General features: G+C 39.4%; 1 protein-coding gene across 2 annotated transcripts in view; it reads right to left on the bottom strand.

Moving 5' to 3' along the window:
• Nucleotides 1-20,808, bottom strand: part of LOC131993339 (cGMP-dependent protein kinase 1) — a 109,745-nt gene that overhangs the window by 65,443 nt on the left and 23,494 nt on the right. For both annotated transcript variants that reach the window (XM_059359201.1, XM_059359199.1), the window contains exon 3: nucleotides 5,043-5,156. In XM_059359201.1, the coding sequence (XP_059215184.1) occupies nucleotides 5,043-5,156 (114 nt within the window). The remainder of the gene's footprint in view (nucleotides 1-5,042; nucleotides 5,157-20,808) is intronic.

Below are 20,808 nucleotides of genomic sequence, written 5' to 3' on the forward strand. Positions count from 1 at the left end.
TATCTGAATTACCTAAATTAACCCACAAAAAAGCAGAAGATGGGAGTTATCAAGCCATTTGGATTTGGCTCCCCTTCCTATATCAAATGCAGGCTCAGTAGAATATACTGCTCTGCATGTGAATATGGGTATATTAAGACAGAAAGTATGAAAAAAAAAGAATGCATGTAAACATGTTCAAGCAGAAACCAAAAATACAACTATGAACCTGAAAATGAGAATAATATGTCTCCTTTAAACAGAAAAGTGAGGTAGAGCCTGCAGGTTGTTACGACTTGTGAAATAGTGTGAGGATTTACTGCTTTGCTCTGTATTTGTATCATTGTTAACTGAATATTGTTGGGTTTTCGTCATTGTTTGCACAAAATAAGACATTTGAAGATGTGGAAAATAGTTTCAGGCACTATTTTTCGATTATGGTCATTTAGTTCTTTGAAGACTGTATGACTCTTTGTGGAACAGATCTGTCGATTATTTTAACTAATCGAGAAGTGGAGAAGATGTATGTGTATGCCTATGAATATGTATATCGAGTGTTAGTCGGCTAAGAATTTCTTTAGTCAATTACAGCCCCACAAACAACGAATCCTGAAAACAATTGACAGATCAATCATGGTGAAAATAACTACTTGTGGTTGAGTTAACCTCTTAAGGATGATTTTAAAACTTTAGTGGGCCTTTCCAGCAGATCAATCGAGCCACAACAACAATATTATTTTAAATATTCTTTCCTGCTGTTGTCATGTGGCACAATGCTGCTTACTTCTGTCAAGTGCTGCACAGCTTTATGCCACACCATGCTGAATTGCATCCTCTTATGCTGTCCAAGCCTTCATGAAAGTGTGACATTCTGATGCTATAAAAGAATATTTTTAGCAGCGGGCCACCGTCCTCCTCTCTTGTCTATCTTCAGACAAAAAATACCAATTTTTTCCCACTTCCCTTGAGGTGGCTCCCTCATTTTGTTGTCACTGCTGTCCTGTATTTATCACCTCGCTCTCATGTCTCTCACTCCTACCCCTATCACCGACAATTCTCTTCGGCAAGCTTCCCGATTGTTGTCATGTGAAAATGATCTAATATGGATTTGCTGGCGAGGGGACTTTTTTGTAAACTCAGGCAATATACCTCATTTGCCAAGTCTGGCAGAGTTAAACCCCAAATGTGTCCATAACTCCACACTAACTGTAAGCGTCTCTATCCTGAAACTTATTGATTGGTAGAACTTGTAGGGAACACAACGCAGCCTGAGAGTAAGTGCTGCTTGAAAAGAATGCTTGAGTTAGGGCAAACTTACTTTACAGGATCCATTTCTCTTGGGGAGAGTCCAAGCAAGTTCTCACACATGAAATCACCTAAAGGCTGAGAATGAGGGGGATTGATGGAAAATGAATATCCTTGTCAGTCCCTCTGGGAATTTGCATAGAAATGCAAGACTTAATAGAAATTCACCCAATCCTTGTGTTATTTTGGCTTGCAATTTTGCCTCATGCCTGCAGTGCACCGGCTTAGAAATGTGTAATTAGATGAATACTTGCAGCATAAAATAGTCCAATCCATGTTTTTTGTGCAACAGTTTAGAAGGAAAACCTGCATGTTGATTGAGTGTGTTATTTATTTATTTTACGCAGCCTTCTGTTTGTTCATTATTTTAATTCAACAGACTACAGCAGTAATTTTGCTTTTGAGACATTTTATAATAAATCAGAGATAGTGCTCATTACTGCCAAACATTTTCCAAAAATGTGGGGGATTTTTTTCCCTCCCTTCCAGGCGATCACTGGTGTCTATTTGATACCAGTGTGGTTTGACAAACAACTTGCAGAGGACTGAAATTAAGTGTGTGATGGACAATCTATCACAGTGAACATTGTGTCTGCTGGTATTGTTGTCATGTTATCCCTGTTTGTTGTAAGTGCAGACTGATTTGGAGAGCCAGCAGTCACACACAATGGTTGCTGTGATGAATCTCCGAAATCAAGCCAGTTTCAAGTCACTGATTTTCATAATGTTCTGAAATGAAAAGGAAACCAAATGATGCCTGGAAGATAGGAAAGACACAATGAAAAATCCCAAACTCTGAAGTATGCTTTGAAAATGGTTGGTACTAATTTCAAGTAAATGGGTTGCAATATGCTGCGTCACTGTTTTGGTGCTTTAAAACTAAAAGCAGCTGGACCAGAACAGTTAAAGCTCATTTAACTGTCATTTTTCATGCTGAGTTACAAATTCAAGTCAAATGTTAAACATTTGTGACTACAAAATGATGCACAATGCTCCATAATTGAAACAAACTATGCAAATGTCATCATTATGTCACCTAAACACTGGTGGAGAAGCCTGCAAAAATAAGTTATCTGAATAAGTTATTGCACATAATGGCTCTTAATTGTTTTTGTAAGATTTCTTCAGAGACAGCAGACTCCAATAATCTCTTCATTATCACAGCTGGCAATAATGTCATTATATTGTAAATTACTTCTGCAGTTAAAGGACGGAGGAGGTGTACTGTACACATTAGCAGTTTCATCATCAAATTCTAGCGAGATGTTTATTATTATTTATGGATATGACTAAGAAGACCATGTAATGTAAATTGAAATTACACTGAGGATATATCGTCTTACAGGATTCTATGAGCAGATCTAATTAGAGTTGTTGATTGGAAACTGAACCCCCATGCACTCTCATCAGATAGTTTTGTGATTTCCGTCGGAGACCACCACCTCTAATATCAGACTGAATTCTTTGGTATATTCTTGTGTGGAGACATACATTAAAAACAAAGACCACAACCCTCTGAGACAGTGCCGGTGACCCTGCCAGACTGAAACACACTTCTGCCCATGTAGACAATTACATCATTTGTTCCACACAGAGTTTTTTTAGTAAGCCGCCACCTCGCCAGCAAAAGCGCTGACGTACACTTCTAAAGATCGCTGCGGGGAGTACATGCCGATGGGCCGGTGGCAAGCAGAAGAATATACAAAAGGAAAAAAGACAGACACTCTGTCGCCTGTGGGAAGGGGAATATTTTATCCCCTAAGAATTGGCTCATCTCCCAGTGGGCACATGTTGCCATAGCAACGGGAGCTGGGAGTTTCCGTCAGGTTGGTTGGTCAGCGTAAGGGGATCATGGGACATGAAAGAGGTCAGGAAGGAGAGTGCAACCTCGCTGCCACCGCCATCAACCCCGGTTCCCTCCACACTCTAACTCACACTTCCTGCAGGCCCTCGGGACCCCCCCTCCCGTCCCCCCGCCTGCACTTCATGCATTCATTCATACCTACGTCACATGCTACAATCAACCGGCTCAGTGTGTGGAATTACTTACCAGGTCAATAGTGATTATACTGAATTATCATTCTGATGTTTAGTGCCAGCTGAAGCACTCACTCAGACACTGACCTACATTCATTTGTGTCAATTTGAGCTGCGTTTGTCAGCACAAAAACACTTTCACTCTCCAGACTTTTTATCTCATCTCACCTTTTTGTCTATTTATTATTCTATTCCAAGGCACTTTTTCAGTTATTTCCCGTTTCCTGCCTCACATAAACACACATTTTTCAAGCTGTCGCACACTCTTCGAACACACTAGGTCTCAAATGTGCATAGTCCACCATCTGTCCTGTCCTGTTCTCAGTTTCCTCTGCTTACTCTATTAGACAGACTATTCAATTCGCCAGTCTGATAGACCACCCACTCACCCACTGTGCATCCTTCATAGCTGGAGCTTTGACACATGAAAGAGAGGACCTTGACATTCAACTCACGGGGGGTCTCTCAAGACACTTAACTGGAGTGTTGTGACAACACAGAGTGGTAATGGCTGTTTCATCATGACTGAGGAGTAATGCTATCTGTGCTATACAGTGACTGTGGCCCTATTCAGACCTGACGTTAACATGGATGATCTGATCACACCTGTCTCACTGCACCAAACATGCATTCAGGAAGCACTGAGATCCAATCGCTTAAACCACATTTGGAAGAGGTGGTCTGGTCTTTATATAGCCACATTTTTTTTTAACATTGTGTACAAGAACGTGTTCTGTCTCACACTGAAGGATGTCCTCAGTATGCACTCAGTCACTTCTCCACAACCTCTGAAATTTGGAAAAAGGCTCATAGAAATATATATTCAGACTGCATCAAACATCTTTGGGCAATTTGGTTTGCCTGAGCTCAATTATCAGCTAACGCCAGCACCTGCTAGCTAGCTTGTTTAGTATAAGTTGCATCAAATATTAAAAAAAAATCATTAGAAAAAATAACTCCGTAGAGTGTCTTTTAGTCCAACTAAAACAAGACATTTTTATCCTGCCAAAATGTTACAATTAACCTTGCAGCAATGAAATCCCACTGTGAAAGAGTCAAAGTCTGATAACAAAAACACAGTGCACTGTGGTATCAGTCCTCTGCTTTATCATCTATTTTACTCTAAATGGGAACATAATTTAGAAATGTAACATCACGCTGTATTAAAGAAGACTTAAAACGAGTAATTGAAACCATAAACTTGTTAGGAAAATGTTCACTGAGGTAATAAATGAAGTGAGAAGTAGTAGGGTCACATTTCTTTTGACTTTCAGACTTGTTTTTGCAACCAGTCTGGCCATTAGAAAGAATGCAGGTCTAAGGCATTTACTTATTGGCTTCATTTTTCAGCCTCGTAAGTCACCACTTGGATCCTATAAGTAGTTCTGTGTGTCGTTTTGCTGTTTTTGTATTTTTAAACATAATATTTTGAAAGTATTTCTCATGTCACAGATAACACAGAATAATCGGATCGCCTATGATGCATGTTAATTCCAGGTCTAAACAGGCCCTGTGATCCTCCTGTGTAAATGTACGACTGATATCCTACAGGCAGTAATACCCATAATCCCCCACACCGGGTAACAGATTTCAGTGGATGTGTGTATGTGTGTGTTTGTGTGAAGAGGTGACATTATCTGTCACCAGGGGAACGTGTGGCCGTTCAACACAGACTGATGTGAGCACTTTGGACGTTTCTGCAGGTGTCTGTGGAGACTCACTCTTGACCGTGGCAGTCCTGGTGCAGTTGTAGAGAATAGCCAGCTCTCCGAACACCTTCCCCGGCCCCATGGTGCAAAGCTTCAGGCTCTCCTTCGTCACCTCCACCTTCCCGTCTGACACATGCAAAGAAGCACAGGTACGCCATTAAGCATAATGTTATTCAAATTGCACATTCATTTTCCTGCCTGATTACCCAAGTGTGTGAGTCCTCTGCTACATTCAATGTGTGCAGCAAACAAAGTTTCAGTGATGAAATGGAGTGGATGATAGGCGTCTGAGGGCTTTTGCTTCATTTTTGGGGCCACCAAGCCAGAGTGCTCTTGACTCACTGGGCTGGAAAAAAATAAGATTATTTTGCAATGTGGAATTTCCAAGAACTACTGGCCTCCCACCAAGCCGGTGCCTGTGGCCGTGTTAAATAGCAAAGCAGCAGTAGCAATGTGAGAAAATTCTTCTTGAAGCTTCGATAACTCACAGTCTTAAGGTAAGGGCTGGAAAAGTCAAACATTAACAAAGGGTGGTAAAAAGTATTGTTACTGCAGTATATATGGAACCACAGTCATAGACATATTTTTTGCATTTAAAACATTACCATCCATTTCTCACATATGAAGAGCAAAATGAAATAACTAACTTCTTATGGCCTTTTTAATCTACTTGAAATGGAGTCATGCTGCTGCAGAGATGCACATTAAAGGTTCTCCCTGCAATCAAGTATTATATATATATATATGTTTTTTTTTTAAATAAACAATGCATATATATGGTACTATATCACTACATTTAATCTTATGCTGTCTCTTTAAAAAAACAAACTATTATTGGTTTCTTGTAATAAATATGCAAGACATACAGAACATATGACACCCCAAGAGATACATACATTAAAATTAAAGTACAGCAAGGAAGTGCTACATGCAGCAAATTCAGATAATGCAGTATACGTATCCAATTCCACTCTATTGGTGACGACTTAGGAATCGATAACATACTGTAAATAGGAAGATATATTATTTACATAGTCTCATATTCTTTACTGTATCATTATGAACCATTCTATATCCACTGACATTGACTCTTGCATTATATTCTATATCATTAGTTGATAAAAATCATATATTTCACTGGTGTATCACATATATATCACATCACATATATCACATCACACCACTGAAACTTGTTTACTTCCACTTTGTATTCTATTCTAGTGTAGTTTATGTACCTCATGTTGTTTATTTCTGTTTATTTCTATACTCGACTGTATTTATTTCTGTCCTTGTGCTGCTGCAACAACCGAATTTCCTCGCTGGGGTTCAATAAAAGGTTATCTTATCTCATATTGTCACCTTTGTTGTCGTTGTCCTGTCTGTTTACCTTCATAAATCCAAATTCTTTCATGTTTGTTTCACGGATGTAGCATCATGTTTACACTGTCACCGGGGTGAATTTTATTTATATTTTCTCGTTTCTTTTACAATTTCTTCACATTGTGCTGTGCTAAATGAAAAAAACTCTGCTTACTATCACATTGCATTATGTCACCAAGCCATACAAAAGAAACACACACACACACACACACAAAAGTGTCTGAACAACATCTGTGTTTGTTTGCTTACATGCAGCTCGAGGAAGCATAATATAGGTTTAACGCAAATAAATCCATGCTTTTCTGCTTAACACTGTAAGAGGTTCTTTGCCCCTGTGACGAGGGGGATGGCTGCTGCCTCTGTGTTTAGACAAGCCTCATCAAGCATGTATACTTTCCTGGAAACTCAGCATTCCAGCGAGACCATAACACTGATTCACAGAGAGCAAAAAACCCAAAGAAAACCGTTAAAATCGGCCCTAGGCTACTGATGAAATACGGCAAGATGATAAGAGCAGGCGAGTCATCCACAGAGGAAACACTTTGACACATTATCTTGTTAGAGGGGACCGTGAACTCCTTTGACAAAAAGCCCCCCAAAAAACTTGCCATGTTCGGGGCCTAATACTTTTCTTCACTTTGTATTTTTCTCCACCTTATTGGAACTATGGTGCACCTCTTTCGGCATAGTAAACAATACATCATCCATTAAAACTCAGCATGAAACTATACACGCAGAGAAAATCTTCAGCTCTTTAAAGTGTATTACCATCTTACTGTCTACCTCCCTGCTGTGTTCACTGCCCATGTCTGACAGACTTTTTCTTGTGTATAAGCTTCATGCAACACTCCTCTTTATCCACCCGAATGGAGAAACAGCTGGAGATCCCAAAAAACTACTGGAGAATCTCTCTATTGAGCCTTTTAACAATGCACTGCTTGTGCATCGTTCATTATTGTCAGCTTAAGTATTCAAAAGAGCCTCCTTAGATTGATTGAAAAAGTAAAGAAACACATAAATCCCTTTAAAGGTTTTACTTCTGCTTCTTTTAGTTTAGTAATAATGGCACAAAATCACCAGACTGCTCACTTTCGCAAACTTGCTGTGTCTGAATCTGATAACAGCAACTGGTACAATGCTTTTGAAGTTTGGCAATGTGAAAACACTCATTGTACACTGTAGTTTCCTGTCTTTCTCCTTCTATTTTTGTCTTCTTCCAAACAAGCTCATGTTTGTCACTTTCGTGAGAATAAAATACAGAACTTCCTGTGCACCTCGGGATTTCTCTCAGGAAAGAGGGATCCCCTGATGCTTGTTTACAAGAGCAACTGTAAAAACATTAGAGTATAGCTGTAATAATTTTTGCAGTGCCAATCAAGCCCTGCAAAGTCTATAAAAGAACATAATTATTGAGCTCAATTCGCTACAAGAATTAAGTCTGGAGAAGCGCCATTGAGAATCGATTGAGCCCAACAAATGTGTGCCAGACTAATCAGCAAACTGTGAGGGGTGCTGAGATGCTGACACCAATCAGAGCCCCAGAGACCTTATTATGAACTATTAAACGTGCGTGTAATAGATAGAAAATTGATGATGAATAGTTAAGAAGAAGAGTCAATGGTTGCCATGTTATTCTAACAGGAACTCTGTAAGCAAAGACCAAAGGCAGCCGTGCATTTGTTGCTTTCACTTGATTATTATGACAATGGAGGGCAGGAAGTGCTAAATCCATATGCTGCAAAATTGGAAATAGAAGAAAGTGACTACATAACAGGATTGAATGAACGTGCAGAAAGAAGGTTTCATCAGAAAATTTAAACTCATAGTGGATGTCATCCAGTCAAAATGAAAAATTATAGGATTTCCTCACCTTGACCGATTTGCCCGGTCTGGACACGATCATCATTTCAAATTACCTCATGCTGCAGACTTCCTGCTACACGGCGAGCAAGATGATTGTACAAGAATCTAGACTAGAAGAGTATGACAATAGGTGTTTTAAGACCAGAGGAAACTTGAACTGAACTCTGCCTTTTTATTGTATCTGCACTGCAAGAACTAGGACGATCATAGAACAATGCTGTTTTTGATTCCTATTCCAGAGCACTCTCTTATCTTACAGGAACCATACTTAACATGAGTGTGTCTTAATTGATCGAACACAGCCAATGCCTCTCCAGCATTGAAGTCTGTCAGCTGTTTAGAAGCAGACAACACAAAACACAAACAACAGCTCATGAAGAACATTTGGACAAATGGACCACCAGTTAAGTCCAGGCTTTACTGAACATCTATGCAATTTGGGAGATACGTTGCCATTAAAGGTTTGTCATATTCGGGTAGTTCCCCTCAGGGAATCCCCAGAACTGTCCAAAAACAGCTAATTTTGTAAATGCTTTTTATATTGCTATTTAAACTCCAATATAACATGTTACATAGATGCGCTGCTGGCATCACACTACTAGCTTTCCAACTTTAGCGACATTTTTTTTACCTACTATCCCCAGAGGCCTTGTGAAACAATGTTAAACACCTGTGTCATGGCTTAAAAATATTTGTAATTCGAAATTGTTTCACAAAATGCTTTAACTTCACTTTAACCCACACCTTCAGACCTAAGACAGTTTCTCTGTATTTCTCTTCCTTTCTTTTTTTTTTTTTTTTTTCCCTATTTTCAGGACTCGCTACTTTATCTCTGATTTGATTGATTGCTGCAGCTGTGCAATTAACAGAACATATCGTAGGTATTTGTGCATAGCTGGTTGTCGTTGCCTCATAACTTCCCTCCATCTGGAAAGAGCGCCGATGCATGATGTCATATGCAAAGAAGCTTTTGTACTTATTTGAAGTGTCTATTGAGCCTCACCATATCACAATCAGCAAAGAAAAAATTGTCAGCTGTGATCAAAAGAGTAGCAACATGGAATTTTATTTACAGGAGAAAGAAACGAAGAAAGTCACTGCAGTGATACATGTATATCTGTGACATTACAGATAGTTGCTGTCAGATTCAGAAGGACATGAGACAGAGTAATTCACCAGGAGCCACGAAGGGGCGCCTGAGGTTTAATAACAGCAGTGTCTGGGGATGGGTTCATGTAAGGACAAAGGCACATCAGGTAGTAAACCCTTTACACGCGACTATGGACAAGGCTAATAATTTCCTGTGGTCGGCCATGTAATTAATCCCTCAGAGATATGAGTAGTTGGAGCACAGCTCTTGTTTTGGACGACTCACCGACTGCAGTGAGGGAATTGCTAGGAAATTAGGTAATCCAATTATCCAATTATAAGAATTCTACTAATGGTCTTTTTTTTTTAGGGAATCTGTTATTTTTAAGTTTAAGTTCACATAAATCCATCCAAACATGCCAGCACTCCTGCTCATCTCCTGTTTGTTTTTGTCTAATAATACCTGCTTTCTCACATTTTATTACAGTAGCACAGACATTCACTTGTAATTCACCTCACATTATGCAAGTTCTATTCAAATGGTATTCAAATCACAGCACCACAGGCAAATACATGGTCTCTCATTGGGCAGTCGATCCGATATCAAAGAACAGTACATTTACATCACGACGAGCCATTTAACAACAGCTGTTTACTGTCTTGACTAAAGGCAAATTAAAATATGTGGTCAACTGAAAATGAAGCATTCATAAAACACGGCATATATAATGTTAACTGCCATCAGGGTTTTCCATGTCAATGTCTAACAGCATGTCTTCTCCCCCTGAGGGGGTGTAGCTTTGTTAATGGCTCATCATTTGAATGCACACAGTCGTGCGCTCCACATTGTGGGACATGAGGACAGACCTCAGAGCAGACTTCCCTCTGGCTCAAGCTCTGATGTGATTCTGGCTGCTTTTCAGATCAAAAAGCTGCTGTCTTTTTGTTCAACTTTATCTCACGCTGGTGCTAAAAAAGACTTCACAGATAAAAAGGCATGTGGTCCCTCTCGATCAGGAGTGACTGAAATAATCCTCTATGATCTGGAGAATATCTGACCAAATTAAAAGGTATTTTCTATTAAGATAACCATCTTTTAGACTGAACCTGATGGCTGCATTAATTTTAATATTAGTGATAGGGCATGCCACAAAATTAACATTGGCGGATATTTGCTTCCCGATAATTTTCTTTCTGTGTGAGCACAGAGACTGGTCTCCCCTCAAAAATGGTTTGAGTGAAAGTAAATTAGTGTTTAAGTAACTTATGTTGTTTACATAACTTACGTGGCTCACAGTTTGTTAATTACATTTGGTGGCTCGTAACTACTTCACTTTCGGCTTTTATGTACATTTATTTACTATTTAAACTGCCTTTCATAATGCCTAACCAGGAGGTTTTTTGCCCTTAACCTAGGTCAGGGTTTTTTTTAGCATTAATTCACAGAAACTTTTTACAACCGTGAACTGTACGTGTATGTATATAATAACATGTGTGCTATTTTTTGCATGCTCCGTGGTACTGTGAGATATGAAACTCTCATTTTGACAAAAACACTAATATGTGTCGTAATTGGTGGTATTGACAAATGGTCTATTCTGCCATTTAGGTTTGCATTTTTTTTGCATTTTTGCAAAGTGTCAAGTTCAACTTTGGTGACCTTTGATAACGGTCATGATAAAGAAGTGTGTGTGTGTTTGTGTGGTTGACCCAACTTGGCTGCAACCAGACTGTAAACCAGCCAACTGATTTCCATGTGTGTCTCACCCTGCACTGCCCACATTCAACATAAAAATAAGACTCTGCAGGCGCCTGCATTGTGACTGTAGTCTTATGTATTTGGGAAAAATGCCAATTGGTATGAAAAAATGAGGACAGATCTAATAGGAAGTAAAAAAAAAAAAGCAAGCAATAACCAGGAAGGTGTGACTGAGTAAAGAGAATAGAAGTAGTTCAGGAAATTTATATTATGGAACGATTGATTTTTCTCTCAGACGTGCCACTAAAAATGTGAAAATTGGAAGAACTGAAAATATTATTTAAATTTAGATTGATTTCTAATGTATATTTATTTAGTTTGGAGGACTTTTATTTCCTCTTGTACTAAGGCCAACAGAACAGACTTTGGCTTATTAAAGAATGGCTTTGCCTTGCATTAAAGTCATCAATCATATGATTTTAAAGGACAACCATGTACATAAAGGAACCACAGTCCCTTAATAATGCAATGTAATCTGTCTTTTTTCCTGTTTTACGCAATATCAAACAGTTCACCTTACCAATGAGGACTTTCTGTTGTCCCTTGGTCTGTCTGTTCTGATAATTATCCTGATTGCTGCGATTAACACAATTAGATTAAAGATCAAGGCAATTTTGTAATGATTTTACTCTCCAAGCTGCATATGACACACGGTTCTCCGCTACCCCGAAATAAATTTGGATAAAAGGACATCTGTTGGTTTTCATGTGGAGTCTTTCACACTGAAGCCATTAGGCTGCGTCTATAAATAAAGTAGAGTTTCTGGGGTCAGGCGCAGCATACTGTTTAATCCTTCCGTCTCTTCTTTCATTGATAGTTTTTATGTTTTTCAAGCAGCACAAAATGGACATTGAGACACAGGATGTGGGGGAGTTCAAACCCTCTGGGGTATAACACACAACCACCATCCCGTCTTCGTCTTGATGGGCCTTGTTCTTCCGCCACATCTCAGGGGTCAGATTACTCAATCCTCTCCCTCTGCATGGTAGATAAAGCTGAACATTGTTACATCCGGCTCACACTGGCAAGTAAAAAAACAGGGTCATGACCACTGAAGGTTTTAGGTAGTACAATGCTGAAGTTGGTACTCTGCTAAAGTGACTTCAGGTGAGCGGTGATATGTCTCTGAGAAAAACAGTCACGTTCCATCTGAGAGTTTGAATGTTTTTTTATGGAGGAAAAGCCATGGGAGAAACAAGCCCGACGCTGAAAGCTCTTTTTTGTTGAGCGTGGGATCTATTCATCAGGGACTGAAATGGGTTCAGAAAATTCCAGGGTTTAAAAATCACCATCTGCTATTTATTCCTTTAAAATATATATGTATGTATGTATGGTTTGAAAGATCACATAAATTGAAGCTCATTCAAAAGTTCAACTTAAATATGCCCGATGCCGTAGCCTTTGATTGCATCTGCTCTGAGCAGTTATTCGTGTTTTCACCTTGTTTGTGAAAGAACACAATGTGACCTCTCAAAAAACACTTTTAGCAGAACAAATATTCATAGCCGCCCAGTCATGAGAAATGAGACACATGAATCAACACAGTGGGCAGACATCAGAAAATGGAAAAGAAAAAGAAAAAAAAAAACAGATCTCAAGATGAACGCCACCGCTCTGCTTCACATTGACTGAAAAGATTATTCAGAGTGCTGGATGTCAAAACGGTTTTGTTTGGGTTTCAGGCTTATTAATGGCTTATTTAATTAATCTAACTAAAATTAGGCAATTCCTCCAGATCACAGAACTGTGACCGTGGTTCAATAATGAGGACCCGCTGTCCTGCAGTAGTGTTCAAGCTCAAAGCATGCATTATTTTCCTCTCCAGTTAGAAAACAAAACAAACCCTCGAGTTTAAGAAAATAAGGATGTGAGAGGGAGCCAGCAGCAAGAACAAACACAAAGGGAGAGAAAGAGAAAAAGAGAGTAAAAGAGCTGTTTTTGGTATTAATCGGGGAGTGTGACTCAGAAGGGGAGAGACTTGTATAAGTGTAAAGCACCCTGGTACCGAAAATGACAAACACTGAGTGTTGTTGTTTTGGAGAATCCCTGTGTGTATACCTGCAGGCTGAAAGAGAACAAGTAGCAGCAGGAGGATGCCTGACCGGTGACCGCCAAAACAGGGACAGAGAGTGTTGTCTCTGATTTGTGGAATGCAAATGTTAAAATACTTTCAGACGGTAACCACTGCAGTAACCAATGCTCCTGTCACGCTGGGATGGTAGCATCCTATATTTTGGATGTTGCTAAACTGCTAGTTGGCATCAGAAATAACTAGTAGATTAAATATAATGTTTAACTTACTATAATTTGATTAATGTATGCAATTTTTTGTTTACATCCAACCAAATTAGGCCTATATAAGGCCTTCTGTAATATTTCTATATTATATATGTCACATACCACTTATATATTTAAATATATGTATTCATTGATGTTCACACTACTACATGCAACAACCTATTTAACTTATTTAACATGCTAAAATATATTTTCTCCAATGTGCAATATCTGTGAAAAAGCAAAGTACTTTGGGGAAACAAACAAACACAAAAACAACATATTAATATTAAATGCCAAATAGCAGAAATGTATGTATATAATGTGTATAGAATGTATGTCTTTTTATGTATTTTATTCTTTATATTCTTATTCTGTCTTCTATATCTATGTGTCTGTATCTTGAGCTGCTATGACAACTAAATTTCCCCACTGCGGGATAAATAAAGTCATATCTTATTTAAATTATATATTGACATATGCTGTCTCCTAAATGATCTAGATTTTGGTTTATCTGTTTTAGAGATGTTCAACGTCATGACTTGTGGTGCTGATTGAAGCTTTTCTATTATTTTCTTCACCCCATTTATCAGTGAGAGCAGGCTAAATAACAGAAACACCTTTCTGTATAATGTTCATCAACACCACAAAATACAGCCTCCACAATGACCACACTCTTGAATGAACAAGTTTTATTATCCTGTCAGAGCCAATAAACTCTGATATTAGTTTACTAATATTGCTTTATTAATAATGTTTTACTGCTGCCCAAACTTTAAGCTACAATCTGCTCTATTTAGCTACACAATGATGTGGTTAGAGTAAGTAAAGCCTGTAAATATACTGTTTGATGTTTGCCCTGAGTCCTCCCAGCCCAGTGGCCAGAATAAATGTTGGCATAGTTTGTTTCCGTAAACCACAGATATGTTGAATCTTGACCTTTTTGTACCACAGATAAGTTTAATCACAACCACTGCAACCCATTCTCATTCGTCTACCACTGTAATAACAGAGTTAAGGCAACAAGATGGTTAAGGCTAGAAAAAAGATCTGGGCTTGTCCTCCATCCCGGTTCCACACAGTGACAAATCTGTATTATCACCCCCCAAAAAATGTTTGTTGACTTTCATAAGCCTTCAGTCGACAAACTTGTGTACCTGTCTGTGCAGCATTATGCAGCTTTGGGAATCTGAAGATGAAGGATGGAGTATGCAGCTCCTGTACCGTGCAGCTGAAATCAACTAATGTTAAAATAAGTGGTACCAAATCATCTTGACTTCTGCCTGCACACAGGCATGCAGATGATAAGCCCTGATTCATAACGCTCTGGGTTCGAGCTGGACGAGCCATCTGGAGCACTGGGGGTTTTCCTGATGGGCTGCTTGAGAAATGGGCCGATGCAATGCAAAATATAAATATAAAAATATATAAAAATGCTGTATGGCTGACTGGCCCAGAGGACTGGGCTGCCGGTCCAATGTGGTTGGGGAGTCCATCTGTCAGTCTCTCTCTCCAAGCCAATTACTATTAGTCCAGTCCCTTTGGCCCGGACCCTTTCCCAGCTTTTGGTGAGATTTGGAGCAATAGTGGAGTGAAGCAAGATGGACCAACAAAAAGAGGGAAAAAACATGTAATAGTGGCGCTGGAAAACTGAGAGATGCGAGGTGGAAGTCCCTGTTAGTGAGGTTTCTGCTGCTGAAGTGATAAGACATAGGTTAATAGAGATAAGATAAGCAAGCTTTGGGTTCAGCATATATCAGGCGCCTTTTGTCGACACTTTCAACTTTTCATTTTGGCAAAGCACATGTCAGTGTTCCCAATCGCAGCCCGAATGGAGAAGGGCTTTAAAAAAAGCTTCACATGCTGCAGGAAACTTTAACTCCTTGTTATGCATGAATAGTTATGATTATAATACGCCAATGCAGAGGATTTTTCTTGCTCAAGGACTTAATAAAGATACATTCACTATCCTTAACTGCTTATCCAAATTTGGGTTGTGGGGGTTGGAGCCAATCCCCGCTGACATTGGGCGAGAGGCGGGGTACACCCTGGACAGGTCACCAGACTATCGCAGGGCTGACACATAGAGACAGACAACCATTCACACTGTCATTCACTCCTACGGACAATTTAGATTCAACAATTTAACCTAAGCTGCATGTCTTTGGACTGTGGGAGAAGGAAACCGCCTCTGACATGGAAAGAACATGCAAACTCCCACAGAAGAGCCGCAATCCAGATTCGAACCTGCAACCCTCTTGCTGTGAGGCGAAAGTTTTAACCACTACACCAATAAGATACAAAACCATCAAAAATAATAAATGTTGGATGTGTCTTCTTAAACTGCCATACTGTCTGATTGGAATTAATATTATACCAGTGGTATATAGTATACTGTTATGTGAAATTATATAAATATACTAAAAACTGTGTGATATAATAGTATACTAACATTATACAATTATATTAACTATTATATTAGACTATTTAGTTATTCCCGGTCCAACCCTGTTGAGGTCATATCAGTTGGTTTCTCTCCAAACTTTCCTCAACCCTTAAACTGAGTGAAAACTGAGAGTAGATTCAAGGTTCAGCACAAAGTTCAGTCACACATTTGCCAACTTACTAGTGTAGCTCAACTGTCATCTGTTATGGCTGGAGTGCACTTAGTTCACTTTCATGTTTTTTTGCCTCCATTCCTTCTAAATTGACGAGAGCAGAAAGCTTTGTATATATGCACTGCTCGGCGGGTCGGCTCTTAGTGCAAACAAGCTGACGTCAAACTCTCTCATACGTATGCCATTCTTTATAACAGGAGCAGCAAAGGAAAAAGAAAAAGCTGAAAGAAGGCAATCGGGTTGCGAGATGTGAGAAGGCAGCGCCGAGGAGAAACAGTGGGACAGCAGGGGAGGAAGATGCAAGCGGAGGAGGACGGACACCTGATGCTTTAGGTGAGCACTCATATCATTTGAGATGAGAGCACTTCACATCTTTCTCAGTTCGACTGAGGCACCCTCACGCAGGGCTCCCTGCCATTGGCACTGAGGAGAAATTGCACTGCAGTTTCTTTGCAAGTGGTTTGTGAGACCTAAAGACACACAAAAAAAGTGTGTCACTGGCAGGATACGGGGGGCAGCTGGTTTCATCCTCTTTACATCATTTTACCTTGGAGACAAATTCAGCGAGAACTCACTGTAGTGCCACATGTCTACCTGTACAGCCTCTCAGCCTCGCACTGAAGGTTGCTTTCATTCAATGGCAGTAATAGGACATGCGAGGTGAGACACGACAGTTAATTCCCTCGTCTAGACCCCTCTCCTATCTCTTTTTTCATTAAAAACATTATAATAGTCCCGGTTCCCTCGCTGCTACTCTCCCAGTCATCAAACTCCGATTATTGCTTTTGTGTTGACAAGCTGATTGATAGCCTGAGCAGGGGGCAGTGAAAATGATCATTTTGTATTCACAGACCAAATCACAGCCTTGTAATTAGCATTTAGCGTCCATGCCATGTGCACATACTGTAGCTTTTCTTTTATGCACGCCAGACTTAATTAGACAGCGTCAACATCAGAATACAGATTAATATGGCATCTGAAGTACTACAATAATGGGCCTCTCTCATTTCCGCAGCCTGGTCTCATTTTACTAGCCCGCTGCATTACCACAAACATGAGTAGGCATTCACCCTGACAGTAATAATAGTGTGGGGCGACAAAACATTACACAAACATACACGTTAATCATTTACATGCATAAAAGCAAAATATACATGACAAGACTAAGGGTTCTGTGACGGTAATGGCTCTGTGAGGCACAGCTTTGAGCTAAATGCTAACATGCTAATGTTTAGCAGGTATAATGTTGGCCATGTTCTGCTTCAGTTTATGCAGCATGTTAGCACGTTCTAATTAGCAGTAAAACAAAGTAAAGCTGAGGCTGATGGGAATGTTATTAGTTTTAGTAAGTTTAAGTTTTTGGTCATCAGTGTTGGGGTCATTACTCAATAAAACTCAGTATTACACATTTATTTTTGAAAGAAGAAATCCATTACTTAAAAACTACGGAAATAAAGTAACTTTTTATACTACTGGGTACATTACTTTTGCATAACTCTGCAACATTGAGATGTCACATGATACAATGTGGTAATGCGTTACCACAACATTTTTAGGAATAAACTAAAGTATAGGACAAATTTAAAACATTTATCTGGTGGTCGCCCTAGAAGAAAAGTTGGAGGATTGCCAAAGTTATTAGAGTTAAATAGGGCTGCAAAAGAAAACAAATCTCAAGGTTTGGTTAGTAACACAGTTTTGAATCTTGTATTGTCTTATTTTTCCAATTAGTAAGCGCTTATAATTATTTTGTTGTTTGTTTTAGGGGCAGGGATTACTGGGTTTATCCACAGAATAATCACTAGGATAACATTTGAATCAGATTCAAACTTAGACATCCCACCAGTATAATTTCATTTTGCATGTGTGTTTGGTATATAAACCTTAAAAATGTTACAGTAAAAACATTAAACACTGTCTACACACGTGGCATCCTTGTCACTGCCTTTTTTCTTGTTCTTTGCATGAAAAACATATGCAACCCCCCCCCCCCCCCCCCCCCACCCCACCTGCAACCCACTGCGGCCTCTGTTAAGCTCTCATTACGATACGAGGCTGAGCTGGTAATAAACCTGAGATTGCAGATAGTCATTGCACATTCAAGTCAGCAGTGATGCAATCAAATAGCTGCTGAGATACTTTAATCTGAAGAAAAGTGCTGGACAATGGACTAACATTGCCATCCACAGAGCCAAGGTGTGCACCAGACGGTATTTTTAGCTTTTGCCATTTCTTTTTGACTACTTTAGGATTACATGCTGCCCGATGGGCTGAGAATTGTTTAACCTTCTTGGCTCATGTAATCATTTTAAGATCTCTTCGATAACGTCCAAAGGTTTTGTTATCAAGCTAAGAACAAGACTGTTTTTCTTAGTTTTGGAAAAGTTGTGTAAGATGCAACAGTGATATGCTCCTTCATCTGCATACACTTACACTACGTAACATGCACATACACACACAAAGTTATCTCAGAACAGTGATTTGTACAAAATAAAATGTGAGAATTCCCAAGCAGGGGTGGAGAGTATTTGGCGGAGGCAATCAAAGTTCAAAAAGAGACCAAAGAGAATTTTACCACAGGAGACTCAATAAGAAGTCTGCAGTGAGAGAAGAGTAATTTAAAAGAAAACCTTATCTCAAAGTCTCCTGTAAACCTTGACTCCAGTGACATTGATTGATGAAACTGGCCTTTCCAGCTCACTGTATTCAGGCTTTCACAATAAAATCAGTGACAAAAACATTCAAAGTTTGACATTATTCCACTGCCTCCAGGTAATAATGTTGTTTAGAGCCAGCATGCAACTTTTTCTTAATTTCTGCAGCTATATGATATGCATATATAAGGGCCAACAGCTGTCAGTAAATGTGTGTGTGTGTGTGTGTGTGTGTGTGTGTGTGTGTGTGTGTGTGTGTGTGTGTGTGTGCTGTGCACGTGCCAGTCTCGGGGTGACGAGGGGGATTTATCCGTCACTGTAGCACAGCAGATTACTCGTGCCCTATCTTGTATCCTCAGTGTGAACCTAAGCAAACACACAGCTTATCCAGTCACAGCAGACTCTCAGCATCGCTCCAAGTCTATGGCCACCACCTCCCCATGCACACTCACACTCATGCTCACACTTTTACACACACGAAGAAAAACGTGCAGCGTAGTACAGTTCATATCCAACTAAGTCAAAGCTAAGACTGGAGTTTCAGGCATTACATTTGCATAATATTTGCCTCATCTGATGCTCGTGAGCTCTTGTCTGTCTTTCTTTTCTCTTCCTCCGCTCCTCTTATGTCACACACACACACTGCTTTCATCGTCTTTCCAGATGAAGAACTCTCAAAAGCGTCGTTAACCACAAAGGAGGGATGAAGGCTCAGGGATCATTCACAAATCACTCATTAATTCCTTCTCTGAGGTGTATTCATCCGCCTCTATGGAGTGAAAATGGGGATCAATTCTTATTCTACAGTTCAGGGGGAAAAAATAAAAGGCGATCTCACACTAATCAGAGTGGAGCAAAAGAAAGGGGGTGAATAGGAAAGAATGGCAGAGAATAAATCAAAAGAAAGGCAGAATGAAAATGAGGTGAGACGGACAGGTGGGTTAAGAGAAAAAAAGAAGAAGAAGACAGTTGTGGAAAAGAAGAAGTGATGAGCAAGTGGAGAAAGATGGTGACAGGAGGACAGATTGGGGTCAAAGTAAAATGTGAGGAGGAGTGATGGAGGGAAACTCTGGTGCATGTCTCTGGTTTTGTATTAGAGCATTTTGAATTGATAACTGGTACCTGTGTGTATGTGTGTATTTGTGTGTGCACATGAGGGTGAGAGAATGAAAGAGAGAGAAAGTGACAAAGGGAACAACTTAGAGGCGGGGAGGGCAAATGAGAAAAGACACTTGCCAGAGACAGAGTATTTTCACTTGGTGTTCAGGGCAGATGGTGCACAGCTCAGCGTAGGTGAGATTATTAGTCTGCAACACACGCATGCACACTATTTGCACATAAATGGCACATTAGCTGATGTTTTATTCTTCTTGATAGAGGTATTTCAGATCGTTAGACTGCATGTCGGCAAATGCAGCCAACCTTAACCAACCTGCCTGAAAAACAAAGACACCCGAATCTGGTTTAGTGCGTATAAAACTGCCCACATGCTTTCCTCTTGTTTCCCTGTTCGTCATAAATAAAAAACAATGAATTGTTAGGGCGGGGCGATATGGAGAAAATAAATTATGATAATTAAGAACAAATACCTCAATATTGATATTGCAAAGGTGAACAATAAAACAGCGAGAACAGTCTGTTAAGTTCAGAAAATGACATCACTTTACTATAGCGCAGCATTTAAAACCAGGGATATTTCTGTCATATTACGATATCCATAATCTAAGACAACTCATATCACAACATCAATGTAAAATCAATATATTGCCCAGCCCTACAATTTACAATGTAGTACTGATTAAGCTTGTCACGATACCAGAATGTCAAACTTTGATATAACACTAGTAATAAAAAATGATACTCAATACCTCTCTTGATACCACGACAAAAATGAAAAAGTCCAAGGCACATAAAATACGGTAACCTTTAACTTTCATTGTTTATTAACAACCTGCACACACAGTTGTTTCATCTGTGGAACCTTGGGTTATAAATCTTATTATAGAGCTGCTTTTTATAGCTTTAGTATTTTGGATACTATCTAATGTAGAATTAGAATTAACAGGACAGCAAGACTGATATATTAGTCGACCACTATATATATATTGTATATTTTGTGTATATAAAGTGAAAACTTT

Source organism: Centropristis striata, chromosome 20 (assembly GCF_030273125.1).
Source record: "Centropristis striata isolate RG_2023a ecotype Rhode Island chromosome 20, C.striata_1.0, whole genome shotgun sequence".
Lineage (NCBI taxonomy): Eukaryota > Metazoa > Chordata > Actinopteri > Perciformes > Serranidae > Centropristis > Centropristis striata.